Source organism: Triticum dicoccoides, chromosome 7B (assembly GCF_002162155.2).
Source record: "Triticum dicoccoides isolate Atlit2015 ecotype Zavitan chromosome 7B, WEW_v2.0, whole genome shotgun sequence".
Lineage (NCBI taxonomy): Eukaryota > Viridiplantae > Streptophyta > Magnoliopsida > Poales > Poaceae > Triticum > Triticum dicoccoides.
Genome location: NC_041393.1, coordinates 31,513,029 through 31,530,987, shown reverse-complemented (window position 1 = coordinate 31,530,987; position 17,959 = coordinate 31,513,029). Strand labels below are relative to the sequence as shown.

Here is a 17,959-nt window from a genome sequence, read left to right as displayed (position 1 = left end):
CACAAATTGAAAAAAAAATTGAAAATTACAAAAAAAAACGGTGCAAATGGCCCGGCCCAGCTCACACGGTCAGCAATCTGCCGCACTGAGTGTTGAGTAGGAAATACCACAGGTCTCACATAAGCTAGCGAGGTTGCACGCCTCAAAAGAATAAACTAGCGAAGTAATTGGTCAGGTGAATGTGCATGCTGGGGACTCATGAGATTAGGCAATAATGACAAAGCTTGGATAAACGTGTGATACGGGTGCCATGAATCGAGTTTGTCCATTTGCAGTCTTTTGTTTATTCCGAGTGATCCAGTTGCACACACTCCCGGCACATGTGTACAAACAGCATCTTCACGTGCTATGACATGTGAAACAAAAAGCTCTCTTCTTATCCTCCGAGACCAAGAGATGTAGGAGTATATCATTTCTACCCGTCAAGCATCTCTATGTGTGTATATGTATATATAGAGAGAGATACATGAATGAACCAAAATATCAGAGTTAGTGGAGGTACAGTACAACACAAGGTCACAAGCACCCAAGGGTAGGACCACAATGGTGAAGTTCACCGCACGCCGGAGTTTGCCCGAGCTGGTGGCGCCGGCACGGCCAACACCACGCGAGACCAAAGTCCTCTCCAACGTCGACGACTGTTATGACCTACGAGTCTACTCTTTTGGGGTCGAGTTCTTTCGCTACCGACCAGGCGGCCATCCAACGACGACGCCGGCAAAGGCCGTCAAGGTAGCGCTCGTGGAGGCTCTGGTGTACTACTACCCCATGGCCGGTCGGTTGAGAGAGATTCTCCCCACTAACAAGCGGGTGGTGGACTGCACCGGAGAGGGAGTGGTGTTCGTGGAAGCATTGGCTTCGCGGAGGCTCTGGTGTACTACTACCCCATGGCCGGTCAGTTGAGAGAGATTCTCCCCACTAACAAGCTGGTGGTGGACTGCACCGGAGAGGGAGTGGTGTTCGTGGAAGCATTGGCCGACGTGGGGCTGGAAGAGTTTGGAAATCCATCACCGCACCCCCCATACCCATGCATCGAGGAACTATTATGTGACACCGGCGATATCAAAGTCGTGGTTGACAAGCCCTTGTTCTTTGTCCAAGTACGATCGACCTCCTTATACTCCTTTTCTCCGCACTCGTTTTGTTTGTGGAGACATGTCCTTTCAGCTTCATTTTATTCAAAGTTACCATATGGTTCTTTGTCCAAGCATGTGTGCAAGGAGGAGGGTCATGCAAAAAGCTGCCACATAACAGTAGTCAACCTACCTCCCGTGCAAGTCAAAGTTGATGTCGCGCGGATAGGACTGTGGGTGACACACTTGGAAAACTTTTTAGGATCCAGATATGCATTTCATAGTATTAGGATTAGGACCAACTCGGCACCCCTCAAATAGTTTTAGGACCTGTGGTGTATTTTACTCTTCTGTAAATACATATGACTTGCTACTCCACTAACTCTGATATTTTGACTGCTAACCCACGCTGGCAAATAACCCACATCTTGTTAGTCAAATTAATGGATAAAGCTGAATCGTGGATTACATATGGACGTCTAACCAACATGTGTGCCTACATGGGCTTAATATTTCTTCATAATTTAACATATACTCCCTCTGTAAACTAATATACGAGCGTTTAGATCACTACTTTAGTGTTCTAAATGCTCTTATATTAGTTTACGAAGGGAGTATCATTTTGTATGGTATCTTCGTCGCGGAGTCATTCTTACTAAAAATAACTTTATTAACAGGAATTGGCATGGAAGTACAGTACAGTACATAGAAGTACAGTACAGTACATATGTCAATACGTGGATAAGTGAGAGCTGGTTAGCTAGTGCAGTACATAGATAGAAGCATGGTTTTGGGTACCGGGTGGAAAATTCGGATACCGCCCTGTATACGCGTTTCTCGCTACCTACGAGAAAGCTGCGTACCGAGCAAAAAAAATTGAATTATTTGAAAATTTTGAATTTGAATGGCTACAGCCTAGTCAAGTAGGACATAAACTCATTCTATCATTGAACCAGGTGTTGTCTGCTGACAAATATGGTCGTCCCTTGCCCGCTCAACCCGTAGGTCGCTGGTTCGAGACCCACCACCTTCCATTACAGCTGTTTTCTTTTTCGTTGAACCAATTTCTTAAATAAAATTTAAAAACCTCAAGGATCCAGATATGCATTTCATAGTATTAGGATTAGGACCAACCCGGCGCCCCTCAAATAGTTTTAGGACCTGTGGTGTATTTTACTCTTCTATAAATACATATGACTTGCTACTCCACTAACTCTGATATTTTGACTGCTAACCCACGCCGGCAAATAACCCACATCTTGTTAGTCAAATTAATGGTTTAAAGCTGAATCTTGGATTACATATGGACGTGTAACCAACATGTGTGCCTACATGGGCTTAATATTTCTTCATAATTTAACATATACTCCCTCTGTAAACTAATATACGAGCGTTTAGATCACTATTTTAGTGTTCTAAATGCTCTTATATTAGTTTACGAAGGGAGTATCATTTTACATGGTATCTTCGTCGCGGAGTTATTCTTACTAAAAATAACTCTATTAAGAGGAATTGGCATGGAAGTACAGTACAGTACATAGAAGTACAGTACAGTACATATGTCAATACGTGGATAAGTGAGAGCTGGTTAGCTAGTACAGTACATAGATAGAAACATGGTTTTGGGTACCGGGCGGAAAATTCGGATACCGCCCTGTATACGCGTTTCTCGCTACCCACGAGAAAGCTGCGTACCGAGCAAAAAAAATTGAATTATTTGAAAATTTTGAATTTGAATGGCTATAGCCTAGTCAAGTAGGACATAAACTCATTCTATCATTGAACCAGGTGTGGTCTGCTTGCAAATATGGTCGTCCCTTGCCCGCTCAACCTGTAGGTCGCTGGTTCGAGACCCACTACCTTCCATTACAGCTGTTTTCTTTTTCGTTTAACCAATTTCTTAAATAAAATTTAAAAACCTCAAGGTTATAAAATCGAACCCACGACCTCGCATACGTAGAGGACGGACGACCAGAACATGCCACTGTGCCAATACCTTGTTAGTGAACCACTTGAGCTCAATACTTATATATTCCTAGCACAGAAAAATTTGAATTCAAATTACGTTTGAAAAAATCGAGCGGTTTTTGCTCGGAAGTTTATGGTAACCGCGGTATCCGCGTTTCTCGCCCACCCTCGGTATTTTCTTGGGATTCGGTAGCCAAAATGTTGGATAGAAGCAAGCAACTAACCTTTGCCTGTTGAGATGCATCGAGCCCTGCCTTGTTCGAGTCAAGGTCGAGCCTAGGTCCTTGTGGTTAAGAGCCTCAATTCCATAACATGCATCAGTTTTTCCCCTTGCAATACATCAATGCACAAATCTTTTGTGTATTTGTAAAAAGAATACAAGAAATGTATATGCATCTGTCGATGCTACCAAATAACATGGCTATCATTTTTATATGATTGCATTATGTCATAGCTGCCTGGGTGATATCTTTGTTGGCAATTATTCTAGATATTGTGGAAAATAATGGGGCTCTTATGGCCCTTAAGGTAAACTGCTTTCGGGATAGACATTGTTTTCTCTTTTGTTTAACCAATTCTTAAATAAAAATTTAAAAACTCAAGGTTAGAGAATCGAATCCACGACCTTGCATATGTTGAGGATGGACGACGAGAACATGACACTGCACGAACACCTTGTTTGTGAACCACTTGAGCTCAATACTTATATATTCCTAGCTCAGAAAAATTTGAATTCAAATTACGTTTGAAAAATTCGAGCGGTTTTTGCTCAGAATTTTATGGTATCCGCGTTTCTCGCCCACCCTCGGTATTTTCATGGGATTCGGTCGCCAAAACGTTGGATAGAAGCAAGCAACTAGAATCACCTTTGCCTGTTGAGATGCATAGAGCTCACGCTTCTTCAAGTGTGACCCAACGACCTCCCGCGACATCTCGGCATTGGCCGTGGCCACATCCGCCGACTGGGTCCACGCGTTGTGGTTCCACCTTCTACGAGGGAGCGGGTCGGCCACAGCCTTGGATGCGCCGGACGCGGGCAGTGCTAGCCGCGATGGCCCCCGTCTTCCCACCGGCCAAGGATAGGGCCCCGTGCGGCGTAGCGCGGCTGAAGAGAGCGGAGCTAGCTTGCACGGACCCCATATTGCCTTCAGTCAAGGCCACTGCCCCACGCGGCGCAGCAGGCCGGAGGCGGGCGGCGCTAGCCGCGAAAGCTCCCGTCTGGCCGCCAGCTACGACGCCGAGCAATGGACCTCACCTCGTCGGAATCATCTTTCACGGAGCTGTACAAGGAGAGGCTATGGGGTGTGGAACAACAGCAGTCCGCTGGATAAGGCAAGGCAAAAAGATATTCTGTAAATTAGGAAAAAGGAATTGTAGTTGTTTGAGTGGCGGGGTCTGTCAGGACACGTGTTGGCTGTTGATTGGCCATGCAGCAGACGATGCGTGTCTAAGCAGCAGATAGCGTGATTACGTTTCTGATCCTTGGGTTAGGTTCTCGTGACGGACCCGATCAATGGCTCGGCTCGTCAGCGTAACGTGCATTTCAAAAAGACGAGCCCGGGCGCTGGCGCACATCACTGTTCATCCCCGTATACCGCTAATCGACGTCAATTTCTTCCACCCGTATTTCCTGCCATGGACCCACTAGCGCAAATCCCTAGAGCTGGACGTACGACCAAGATAACAAGTTCAGATGCCGCCCATAGATGCCGCCCATCTCAGTAACGCCGCTTTCCCTAAACACTCTTATATTTCTTTATGGAGGAAGTACAACCGTTGTAGCCCAGCCTTGTTCGAGTCAAGGTCGAGGCTAGGTCCTTGTGGTTAAGAGCCTCAACTCTATAACATGCATCAATTTTTCCGCTTGCTATACATCGATGCACAAATCTTTTGTGTATTTGTAAAAAGAATACAAGACATGTATATGCATCTGTCGATGCTATCAAATAACATGGCTATCATTTTTATATGATTGCATTATGTCATAGCCGCCTGGGTGATATCTTTGTTGGCAATTATTCTAGACGTTGTGGAAAATAATAGGGCATGGCCCTTGAGGTAAACTGCTTTAGGGATAGACACTGTTTTCTTTTTTGTTTAACCAATTCTAAAATAAATATTCTAAAACTCAAGGTTAGAGAATCGAACCCATGACCTTGCATATGTTGAGGACATACGATGAGAACATGCCACTGCGCGAACACCTTGTTTGTGAACCACTTGAGCTCAATACTTATATATTCCTAGCTCAGAAAAAATTGAATTCAAATTACTTTTGAAAAATTCGAGCGGCTTTTGCTTGGAATTTTATGGTAACCGCGGTATCCACGTTTCTCGCTCACCCTCGGTATTTTCTTGGGATTCGCTAGCCAAAACGTTTGATAGAAGCAAGCAACTAGAATCACCTTTGCCTGTTGAGATGCATCGAGCTCACGCTTCTTCAAATGTGACCCAACGACCTCCTGCGACATCTCGCCACCGGCCACGGCCGCGCCCTCTGACTGGGTGCACGCGCTGTGGTTCCACCTTCTACGAGGGAGCTGGTCGGCCGCAGGCTTGGACGCACTGGACGCGGGCGGTGCTACCCGCGACGCCCCCCGACTTCACACCGGCCAAGGATACAGCCCCGTGCGGCGCAGCGCGGATGAAGCAAGCGGAGCTAGCTTGCACGGACCCCATCTTGCCTTCAGTCAAGGCTACTGCCCCACGCGGCGCAGCAGGCCGGAGGCGGGCGGCGCTAGCCGCGACAGCTCCCGTCTGGCCGCCAGCTACGGCGCCGAGCGGCGAACCTCACCTCGTCGGAATCATCTTTCACGGAGCTGTACAAGGAGAGGCTATGGAGTGTGTAACAGCAGCAATCTGCTGGATAAGGCAAGGCAAAAAGATATTCTGTAAATTCGGAAAAAGGAATTGTGGTTGTTTGAGTGGTGGGGGTCTGTCAGGACATGTGTTGGGCCGCTGATTGGCACTGCAGCAGACGGTGCGATTATGTTTCTGATCCTTGGGTCAGGTGTCACATCCCTAGCTTCTGGCTTTGCTCTAGGCTAGCTTCATGTGTGCATCATGTCTATATTTTTGAAACTTGAATTGAGGAATGTTGGAAGCCTCAAAACCCTAAATAAAAGAGGGGCAAAAACCCTGGAAATCTCATTCATTGCTCCAAAGTGCTCCTCTTAAATGTTTGATAATTTTTGGTAAGGGTTCTGGTCCCAACCAAAATATTGAACATTTTTAAGGATTTATTCTTGGGACTTTGAATTTAAATCTTTAGCTATTTGAATTTGAATTATATTCATATAATTAGAATATAATTTAAATACCCCTGAAATATTTTATAAGCTTTTGGAAAAGTCCATCTAGCATTATAAAATATTCAGAGGAGTTTTTGGCATTGTTTGAATTATTTTTAAAATTCAAAACAGTGGCAAAATAATTTAAATAAAACAAAAACAGAATAAAAACGGAAATATAAAGAGAGAGAGAGACTACCTGGGCCACTTACCTGTAGCCGGCCCAGCTGGCCAGCTCCTCCCGCTGGCCCAGCCCACCGCCGCCTCCCTCCCCTGTCGCCTTCCTCCTCTGCCAGGAGGACGGGCACGCGCCCGGCGCGCGCGGCCACGCGCCCCGGCCACCTCCTCCCTGCCTGGCTGCCTCCTCCTCCCCTGGTCGCCTCCCGCGATGCCACGCAGCCCCTGGCTCCCTCTCTCACTCTCCTCGCTCTTTCCCTCCGTCCCTATCCTCCTCTGTTTCTCTCTCCCTCTCGTGCCGAGCGCAGCCGTCGCCTCCGACGCTGTTCGCCGCGGCCACCGGCCACCCCTCGCCTCGCCGATGCCTCCAGAAGAACCGCCGCACTTTCTTCTTCGTCTCCACCAACTCACGTGACGCCGGGAGCCCTGCATCGCCGCCCACGTCGCCGTTCCCCTCCTCGGCCACCGGAACTCGCCGCCGTTCGATTCGCCGCCGACAGGACGTCCCCGAGCCCACTTAGCGTCTCGTCCGACTCCCCGTGAGTTCCTCTTCTCTTCCCCTCAATCCCCGCACCTGACTTCGTCCCCTAGCCCCCTTCTTCCACCACGGCCGAAGCTCGCCGCCGCCGTGCCTCGTCGCCATCGTGGCCAGAGCCACTGGAGCTCCCACCTGAGTGCACCATCGTGCTCAGACCGTCTCCACAAGCTCGTAGCACGCCCCAGCTCGCCTTCCCGTGCCCCCTAGCTCTCGCTCGCGTCTCGCCCGAACTCCGGCCGCCGCCGCGAGCTCCGTTCCGACGAGCTCCGTCGACCCCACGACCTCCCACTCGGTCCTCTGGATGCGCGGGAGCAAGGGCCATCCCCTGGTGCCCTTAGCGCGCCAAACTGACGCCTCTAGCGCAAGTCCGGCGTGCCCCGCCGTGTTCTGTGGTCACCGGCGACTCATCGCCGGCGCATCTGACGTGGCGTCGTCATTAGCGCTAATGACCCCACTAACTAACCCCCTAGGCCACTGACAGCGGGCCCCACCCCTGGTCAAACCCCAGTCAGCGCTGGGTTTGACCGGGATTAGCTCCTGTGTCACTGACGTGTGGCCCCCACACGTCAGGTTTGACCTGGACCAGCCCGTTGACCCTGCTGACGTCACTATGACGTGGGGCTGACGCAATAAACCATTTTCTGGATTTTTATAATTCAGGAAATTCCAGAAAATTATATAAACTTCTATAAATCATAGAAAATTAACCGTAACTCCAAATTAAATAATTTATATATGAAAAATTATCAGAAAAATTCAAGGAATCCATCTGTACCATTTTCATGCATGTTAGAACAACTTATAGCTGCTGTTTAGCACAAATCAATTAAATGGCATTTGAATAATCACATATGGAGTTTGAATTTGAATTTTGTATTCAAACCAACTTCATTTAATCTGTTGCTAGTTGCATTAGCCCAAAACACATTCATTTTGCCATGTCATGATCATGCATCATATTGTGCATTGCATTGATTGTGTTCCCTTTTGTGTTGCCGGTATTGTCCCCTCTCGATAGACGTGATACCGATGATGTGATCGTTGACACTGATGAAGACTCAATGTTATCTTCAGAAGTGCCAGGCAAGCAAAACCCCCTTGTTCATTCCGATACAATCCCACTCTCTCGCTCCTGCTCTCTTTTACTGCATTAGGACAACAACGATTCAACTGTTACTTGCTGCGGTAGCTGAACCCCTTTATCCTTTGCATGACCTGTCATTGCCACAGTAAATAGATGAAACCCACTAGCATGAGTAGGAGTTGTTTGAGCCCTGATGTGCCTACTCATTCATGTTTGTTTGTCATGCCTGCTACTGCTTAGAGTTGAGTCAGGTCTGATTCATCAGGGATGAATCAGAGGTGTGTGAACATGTCCTACTGTGTGTGAGCTAAGTGTGTGAACACGATTTGGTAAAGGTAGCGGTGAGAGGCCATGTAGGAGTACATGGTGGGTTGTCTCATTGCAGCCGTCCTCAGGAACTGAGTTCTGTGTTTGTGATCCATGATTCAGCTACTACCACGCATTGGGCCCGAAACCAATGGACCCTCTCGGCTTCTTGATCACCCTTGTCCTCTGTCCAGGAGTTGCAAGTAGTTTCTGGTGTTTGTAGTATGCTGGAGGCCGTGGACAGCGCTGACCGTAGGGGTGGGCTGTGATGCGGTAGGCACGTGGCACGGTGTACTGGGCGCCGTTTGGTGTCTCGGGAACCCTGTTCACATCGTTTGGGGCTGTGAGCGAAACTCCGGCCGGATCTCCTCATGGATGGAACCTGAATAGGCGATAAACCTGGACTAGAGACTTAGGTGATTAGGTAGGTCGTGGCCGACACCCACGTTGGGCTTCCGCTTGAAGGTTGCCGAGTACATGTCGTGTAAACGACGGTAAGTGGTGAGAGCGTGTGTGAAGAAGTACACCCCTGCAGGGTTAACCTAATCTATTCGAATAGCCGTGTCCGCGGAAAAGGACTTCTGGGTTGCTTATATCAGTTCATAGACAAGTGAGAGTGGATACTCTAAAATACGCAAGATAAGCGTGAGTGCTATGGATGGCGTTCTCGTAGGGAGACGGGAGCGGATCCATAGTGGTGTATTGATATGGTGAATATGTGGACTCGTGTGCGCCACCTCAAAAGAGTCGCTTGCAGTCGTAGTTTAGGATAGCCACCGAGTCAAGCTGGCTTGCTGCAGTTAAACCCCACCATCCCTTTGTTGATAATGATGCATATGTAGATAGTTCTGATGTAAGTCTTGCTGGGTACATTTGTACTCACGTTTGCCTATTTTATGTTTTTGCAGAGAGACTTCAGTCTCACTAGTAGTTCCACGTGGACTTCGACGTTTAGCTTGTTACCTCAGCTACGATCTTGAGCCCTCGGCAGGATCTGGTAGATAGTCAGGCTTCTCAGCCTTTTTCATTTATAGATGTCTGTACTCAGACATGATAGCTTCCGCTTGTGCTTTGATTGGTATGCTCTGAATGTTGGGTCATGAGACCTATGTTTGTAATATCTCGCTCCTCGGAGCCTAATGAATAAATACTTGATTTGTAGAGTCATGTTGTGATGCCATGTTGTATTTGCACATATCGAGCATATTGTGTGTATGTTATTGAAATGCTTGGTATGTGTGGGATCTGACCATCTAGTTGTTTATCTTTAGTAGCCTCTCTTACCGGGAAATGTCTCCTAGTGTTTCACTGAGCCATGGTAGCTTGCTACTGCTCCGGAACACTTAGGCTGGCCGGCATGTGTCCTTCTTCGTTCCTGTGTCTGTCCCTTCGGGGAAATGTCACGCGATGAATACCGGAGTCCTGTTAGCCCGCTACAGCCCGGTTCATCGGAGTCCTGCTAGCCCAGTGCTACAGCCTGGATTCACCCGCTGATGACCGACACGTTCGATGCTGGGTCATGGATGCCTGTCCCTGTAAGTCTGTGCCACTTTGGGTTTACGACTAGCCATGTCAGCCCGGGCTCCTTATCATATGGATGCTAGCGACACTGTCATATACGTGTGCCAAAAGGCGCAAACGGTCCCGGGCAAAGGTAAGGCGACACCCGTGGGAATACCGAGCGTGAGGCCGCAAAGTGATATGAGGTGTTACATGCTAGATCGATGTGGCATTGAGTCGGGGTCCTGACAGCGTTGGTATCAGAGCTTGACTGCCTGTAGGATTACCAAGCCAAACTGGTCGAAGTTGAGTCTAGAAATTCTTTAGTTATATAAGGGAATTGATTGTGGGATGGAACGTAAGGCTCTTTTTACTCCTTATACCTCATGCCCTTCTGATCTGAGTCATCTTATCTTTCCTGCGGGGATTAAGAACTAGGCTATCTCTTCTTTCTATTAGGATCACGTGTTACTAATCAGTAGACTTAAAAGATTGTTGGATTTAAGTCTCAGTTCAGTTCCTACTACTTCCGTATGTTAATTGTTGATCTCGGAACCTTGATATTGTGCTTCTGAGTGGTTATGCCACCATTTTTGTGATTGTCTCAAATCTTTTTGAGCAATTATAGCCGTTATGCTGTCCAAGTCATCCCAGGTTTCTAAATAGTCCGATGCATTTGCAAATCTTTTCCCTCTGGTTTCGATGTTCCTTTATGCCAGCTCAATCACACTAATTGTTGAGTTGAGGTATTCTATTGCCTTGACATTATGTTGGAGTTACTATTATGACCTAGGTGTCTCAGGGGATCATCTAGTGGTCTAGCCATGATTGTGTCCTAGTGTGAAGATTCTGGCCTTTATTCTGGGAAGCATCCCGTGATGCTACTTAGTAGTAGGTATTCTACTCCTGGGTTCTGAACCCGAGATTCACTCTACCTACTTCATGTTGATAGTAATTGCTAGTGCCTTTAGGATATTAGTAACCTTTGCGATAGTCCTTGAAGTCCGTGGTATCTTCTTCTTCCAAATACCATGAACTACTTATGGCAGAAGTTCCTCGTTGAACTGAACGATCACAACCAGAGTGCTCTTGATGAGTTCTCCATTATATGTTGTGACTCTGCCAGCTCAACCTCTCTGCATGGGTTATCCGGAAGAATTATGTTGAACTTTGTTCGGCATACCAACCCATGTATCCACAACTCAGAAAGTTATATGTTCCTTTGAGTTGTCCCTCTTTAGTTGTCTACTGACCTTCGTCTATCAATTGATAGTCAAGAGTATGCGTGCGTTCGTTTATCGATGCCTATTACTCTTGTGGTCCGTCAAGCCATTCTATCGCGGAATGACTAGGAGAAACAAACTCCAATACCTCTTCCATATCTAGGATTGGGTCAAAACAATTGTACTCCGCAGATCAAAATGCCAATCCAGCTTTTCCTCTGTTCTACCTTGGGGTATTACCATCTTTTATATCGGGATTGTTATAGGAATTGCACACCATCATATGAATTCTTGATTTAGTGATACTCTCGCCATCATTATTCATTCCTCGGTTTCGTGTTGATGCAACCGGAATACCGACAAATGAATTGTGATGTGTGAAATCAATACTCCCAGCAACCTCGTTGCTTGGTAGTTAAAGGGTAATAATTTCATTCTTAGCGTGTTGGTATGAATCATCCTTCTAAGACTGATCGTGCTACCTAGTCCTTATTTCGGTGCACCCTCCGATTGATGAGTTAGGATCTTGTCAAGTCCTCACTCATTTGATCATATCGTCTTGCCCTCAAAAGCGAGATTGTTCTCGAGCTCAGTAACATATCGGTGGTTCGTGATTTTCCGAATATCTTCTCGAAAGTATCACCAGGCTGTCACCTGACTGTTATGTTGAGCTCGTGATCAAGTTGGTTTCTTGCGAACCACCTTCTCTCCAAGAATCGGTGTTAGATACCCCTGAGCTAGCTGGTTAAGCTATACAACAACCTGGAGAATTGGAAGATAAAAGCTTGCCTGACTTAGTTCGTCCCAAAGGGATATTCTTGTGTAGTGTGTGTTGAAGAAAGATGATATCTTCATCGATTGGTCCTTGTGATCAGTTGCTGGACCTATTGTCTTATCAATCCTTTGATTTGAGTGTGGGCTATCGTCAAATCAAATCAGTACCAACGATGCTCGTAATGTTGTCTTATTCGTGGTTGATCCCTCGAGCATACACCATTACATCTTTGGTCTGACCAATGCTATCACTTGTTCACTTAACTATGGAATTCCTTTTAAAAGGAAACCCAGATGAATTGTTGTTGTGCCCATTGACAACATCCTTGTCTTCTCCATAATTTTGCTGAACATTAAGCTAGTGTTGGAAACTTTTGAAAGCATTTGTTCATGCTAGCTCATGAAGCATATGTTTGGATGAAGGTAGTGACTTCCTTTAATTCATGTGCATCTGATGCAAGTTGCCGCCGTGGATTCGAGAAAGTCAATGTTGCTTTCTTTGGAATCATTCCAAATCAATCATGCACACGTGCGAAGAATGCTGTGGTTTGAAGACTTGCAACCTTCAATCTATATGTATCCCTAGCACACCAAGCCACTGATTGATTTGTTCAAGGAGAAGGAGTTCCTTCATAAGAGCTAATCCGGACTTATGAAAGAACTTCGATACCCTCGTTGATGGTTCCCCCTCCTGAACTCGGTAGTGTTTTATTATAAGACTACCACGTGGTCATGCTTGTCTGGGACAACGTGTTCACATGTTTGTAGCAGAACCAGCTCATGTTTTGGAGCTTGCTATCGTAGTTCATCTCCCGAGAATCCCGCAACATCATCTCGTCGATTTGTGTTGCAAACTTTCATTTTTCTTCCTAAGACTCGATGAGCCTGGAATATCCTAACACCAACCAGAGCTGAATCTCAGGCAGATATGATGGTTGGAACATTTCCCTAAGAACTATAATATTGGTCTCTCGATAACCGGTAAGGTGGATGTCGTGGCCAACACACCCATCCGGTAGACCTATTATTATAGTATCTTGTTTGAGGAAGTTGGCCACCTCCCCATAAGGATTTCGTAGGATTTACCTCCCTAGTTGTTCCTTATGGATTCTTGTGCTCCCGAAGTCCGACCTTTACTTGATGTTCTAGATACCAGACCGTTTCTATGAATGGGATACGCTAGCACATCAAGGAGAACATTAGAAGCGGAGTGCTAAATGTCTCTCGGTCGATCATCCAGATTTTATTTCCTTGGCCCCGTCAAGGGTGAAATCTGAGAAGGTGTTATCTTCCTTTGCATCTGCATCCTCCATCACCATTCATTATGGTAGCAAGTTGTGTTGCCAGAATCCTTGACACGGATATTGGTGGAATCTTGATGATTGTGGAAATGCTCAAGTTCTTGAGAGCACGCACAAGCGCTACGTCTTATCATCGGCACTAGCTGGGATTGCCCCAGATTTCCTCGGTTATGCTATAACCACTCCAACAGTGAATTCACTCTCTATTGTTGGGTTCTTCCCCAGTTACCAGAATCATTCCCAGCATTTGCATTTTGTTCCCAGCTTGCACCGCCAATGTGCCATTCTACCATGGGTCTCTTCCATTTCCGGTGATAAGAAAAATTCATCCATTACGTTGTCTTCAACAAGGTAATCCACATCATCCAAGTCCGAGTATGCCATTCTACCGACCCCCTCCAAATGATCGCTCGAGAATTGCCTTAGGCTGGTTTAAAGAGTTTCAATGATCTCGGAATCAAAAGTAATTCTTTTTGCCACTTAAGGGGATATCTCTACGAGTCACCTTCCCTAAGGTGTATCGTTATGGTATCATGGCAACTCAACTCCTCGCTACGTTGACAATCGTTTACCACCTTCTTAGGTATGAAATTGTTGTCTACCTAGTGAACCTTCGTCATCCGTTTCTTCCACCCCTATTGATGTGTATCTCGTGTCTCAACCCGAAAGATGGTTCTAAGTCTCATTCCGTAAGTTAATCTTGAGTTGTTCGATCTTCGAGAAAATCGACCCTTCTAGAGTCTCCTTCTTCTCTCCAGATCATGTTGGCAGGATTTCTCAGAGCAAGACTTCAAGATAAAGATGGTGGACGAATCAAAATCCATTTGAAGTGCAACTGGATCGTGAAGATTGTACTAGTTTGCGTTTCCCCTTCATCCTACCCTATGCTTGAATCTCGAGACGAGATTCTTGTTTAGTGGGGGTGAGTTGTCACATCCCTAGCTTCTGGCTTTGCTCTAGGCTAGCTTCATGTGTGCATCATGTCTATATTTTTGAAACTTGAATTGAGGAATGTTGGAAGACTCAAAACCCTAAATAAAAGAGGGGCAAAAACCCTGGAAATCTCATTCATTGCTCCAAAGTGCTCCTCTTAAATGTTTGATAATTTTTGGTAAGGGTTCTGGTCCCAACCAAAATATTGAACATTTTTAAGGATTTATTCTTGGGACTTTGAATTTAAATCTTTAGCTATTTGAATTTGAATTATATTCATATAATTAGAATATAATTTAAATACCCCTGAAATATTTTATAAGCTTTTGGAAAAGTCCATCTAGCATTATAAAATATTCAGAGGAGTTTTTGGCATTGTTTGAATTATTTTTAAAATTCAAAACAGTGGCAAAATAATTTAAATAAAACAAAAACAGAATAAAAACGGAAATAAAAAGAGAGAGAGAGACTACCTGGGCCACTTACCTGTAGCCGGCCCAGCTGACCAGCTCCTCCCGCTGGCCCAGCCCACCGCCGCCTCCCTCCCCTGTCGCCTTCCTCCTCTGCCAGGAGGACGGGCACGCGCCCGGCGCGCGCGGCCACGCGCCCCGGCCACCTCCTCCCTGCCTGGCTGCCTCCTCCTCCCCTGGTCGCCTCCCGCGACGCCACGCAGCCCCTGGCTCCCTCTCTCACTCTCCTCGCTCTTTCCCTCCGTCCCTATCCTCCTCTGTTTCTCTCTCCCTCTCGTGCCGAGCGCAGCCGTCGCCTCCGACGCTGTTCGCCGCGGCCACCGGCCACCCCTCGCCTCGCCGATGCCTCCAGAAGAACCGCCGCACTTTCTTCTTCGTCTCCACCAACTCACGTGACGCCGGGAGCCCTGCATCGCCGCCCACGTCGTCGTTCCCCTCCTCGGCCACCGGAACTCGCCGCCGTTCGATTCGCCGCCGACAGGACGTCCCCGAGCCCACTTAGCGTCTCGTCCGACTCCCCGTGAGTTCCTCTTCTCTTCCCCTCAATCCCCGCACCTGACTTCGTCCCCTAGCCCCCTTCTTCCACCACGGCCGAAGCTCGCCGCCGCCGTGCCTCGTCGCCATCGTGGCCAGAGCCACTGGAGCTCCCACCTGAGTGCACCATCGTGCGCAGACCGTCTCCACAAGCTCGTAGCACGCCCCAGCTCGCCTTCCCGTGCCCCCTAGCTCTCGCTCGCGTCTCGCCCGAACTCCGGCCGCCGCCGCGAGCTCCGTTCCGACGAGCTCCGTCGACCCCACGACCTCCCACTCGGTCCTCTGGATGCGCGGGAGCAAGGGCCATCCCCTGGTGCCCTCAGCGCGCCAAACTGACGCCTCTAGCGCAAGTCCGGCGTGCCCCCGCCGTGTTCTGTGGTCACCGGCGACTCATCGCCGGCGCATCTGACGTGGCGTCGTCATTAGCGCTAATGACCCCACTAACTAACCCCCTAGGCCACTGACAGCGGGCCCCACCCCTGGTCAAACCCCAGTCAGCGCTGGGTTTGACCGGGATTAGCTCCTGTGTCACTGACGTGTGGCCCCCACACGTCAGGTTTGACCTGGACCAGCCCGTTGACCCTGCTGACGTCACTGTGACGTGGGGCTGACGCAATAAACCATTTTCTGGATTTTTATAATTCAGGAAATTCCAGAAAATTATATAAACTTCTATAAATCATAGAAAATTAACCGTAACTCCAAATTAAATAATTTATATATGAAAAATTATCAGAAAAATTCAAGGAATCCATCTGTACCATTTTCATGCATGTTAGAACAACTTATAGCTGCTGTTTAGCACAAATCAATTAAATGGCATTTGAATAATCACATATGGAGTTTGAATTTGAATTTTGTATTCAAACCAACTTCATTTAATCTGTTGCTAGTTGCATTAGCCCAAAACACATTCATTTTGCCATGTCATGATCATGCATCATATTGTGCATTGCATTGATTGTGTTCCCTTTTGTGTTGCCGGTATTGTCCCCTCTCGATAGACGTGATACCGATGATGTGATCGTTGACACTGATGAAGACTCAATGTTATCTTCAGAAGTGCCAGGCAAGCAAAACCCCCTTGTTCATTCCGATACAATCCCACTCTCTCGCTCCTGCTCTCTTTTACTGCATTAGGACAACAACGATTCAACTGTTACTTGCTGCGGTAGCTGAACCCCTTTATCCTTTGCATGACCTGTCATTGCCACAGTAAATAGATGAAACCCACTAGCATGAGTAGGAGTTGTTTGAGCCCTGATGTGCCTACTCATTCATGTTTGTTTGTCATGCCTGCTACTGCTTAGAGTTGAGTCAGGTCTGATTCATCAGGGATGAATCAGAGGTGTGTGAACATGTCCTACTGTGTGTGAGCTAAGTGTGTGAACACGATTTGGTAAAGGTAGCGGTGAGAGGCCATGTAGGAGTACATGGTGGGTTGTCTCATTGCAGCCGTCCTCAGGAACTGAGTTCTGTGTTTGTGATCCATGATTCAGCTACTACCACGCATTGGGCCCGAAACCAATGGACCCTCTCGGCTTCTTGATCACCCTTGTCCTCTGTCCAGGAGTTGCAAGTAGTTTCTGGTGTTTGTAGTATGCTGGAGGCCGTGGACAGCGCTGACCGTAGGGGTGGGCTGTGATGCGGTAGGCACGTGGCACGGTGTACCGGGCGCCGTTTGGTGTCTCGGGAACCCTGTTCACATCGTTTGGGGCTGTGAGCGAAACTCCGGCCGGATCTCCTCATGGATGGAACCTGAATAGGCGATAAACCTGGACTAGAGACTTAGGTGATTAGGTAGGTCATGGCCGACACCCACGTTGGGCTTCCGCTTGAAGGTTGCCGAGTACATGTCGTGTAAACGACGGTAAGTGGTGAGAGCGTGTGTGAAGAAGTACACCCCTGCAGGGTTAACCTAATCTATTCGAATAGCCGTGTCCGCGGAAAAGGACTTCTGGGTTGCTTATATCAGTTCATAGACAAGTGAGAGTGGATACTCTAAAATACGCAAGATAAGCGTGAGTGCTATGGATGGCGTTCTCGTAGGGAGACGGGAGCGGATCCATAGTGGTGTATTGATATGGTGAATATGTGGACTCGTGTGCGCCACCTCAAAAGAGTCGCTTGCAGTCGTAGTTTAGGATAGCCACCGAGTCAAGCTGGCTTGCTGCAGTTAAACCCCACCATCCCTTTGTTGATAATGATGCATATGTAGATAGTTCTGATGTAAGTCTTGCTGGGTACATTTGTACTCACGTTTGCCTATTTTATGTTTTTGCAGAGAGACTTCAGTCTCACTAGTAGTTCCACGTGGACTTCGACGTTTAGCTTGTTACCTCAGCTACGATCTTGAGCCCTCGGCAGGATCTGGTAGATAGTCAGGCTTCTCAGCCTTTTTCATTTATAGATGTCTGTACTCAGACATGATAGCTTCCGCTTGTGCTTTGATTGGTATGCTCTGAATGTTGGGTCATGAGACCTATGTTTGTAATATCTCGCTCCTCGGAGCCTAATGAATAAATACTTGATTTGTAGAGTCATGTTGTGATGCCATGTTGTATTTGCACATATCGAGCATATTGTGTGTATGTTATTGAAATGCTTGGTATGTGTGGGATCTGACCATCTAGTTGTTTATCTTTAGTAGCCTCTCTTACCGGGAAATGTCTCCTAGTGTTTCACTGAGCCATGGTAGCTTGCTACTGCTCCGGAACACTTAGGCTGGCCGGCATGTGTCCTTCTTCGTTCTTGTGTCTGTCCCTTCGGGGAAATGTCACGCGATGAA

General features: G+C 47.2%; 1 protein-coding gene across 1 annotated transcript; it reads left to right on the top strand.

Annotated features, from left to right (window-relative positions):
- The first annotated feature begins 543 nt into the window (after positions 1 to 543).
- On the top strand, positions 544 to 2,910 carry LOC119338544 (acyl transferase 1-like). Its single transcript, XM_037610865.1, has 4 exons — positions 544 to 810; positions 909 to 1,100; positions 1,209 to 1,306; positions 2,862 to 2,910. Exons 1-4 carry the CDS (start codon positions 544 to 546, stop codon positions 2,908 to 2,910), a joined length of 606 nt encoding a protein of 201 aa, XP_037466762.1.
- The last annotated feature ends 15,049 nt before the right edge of the window (positions 2,911 to 17,959 follow it).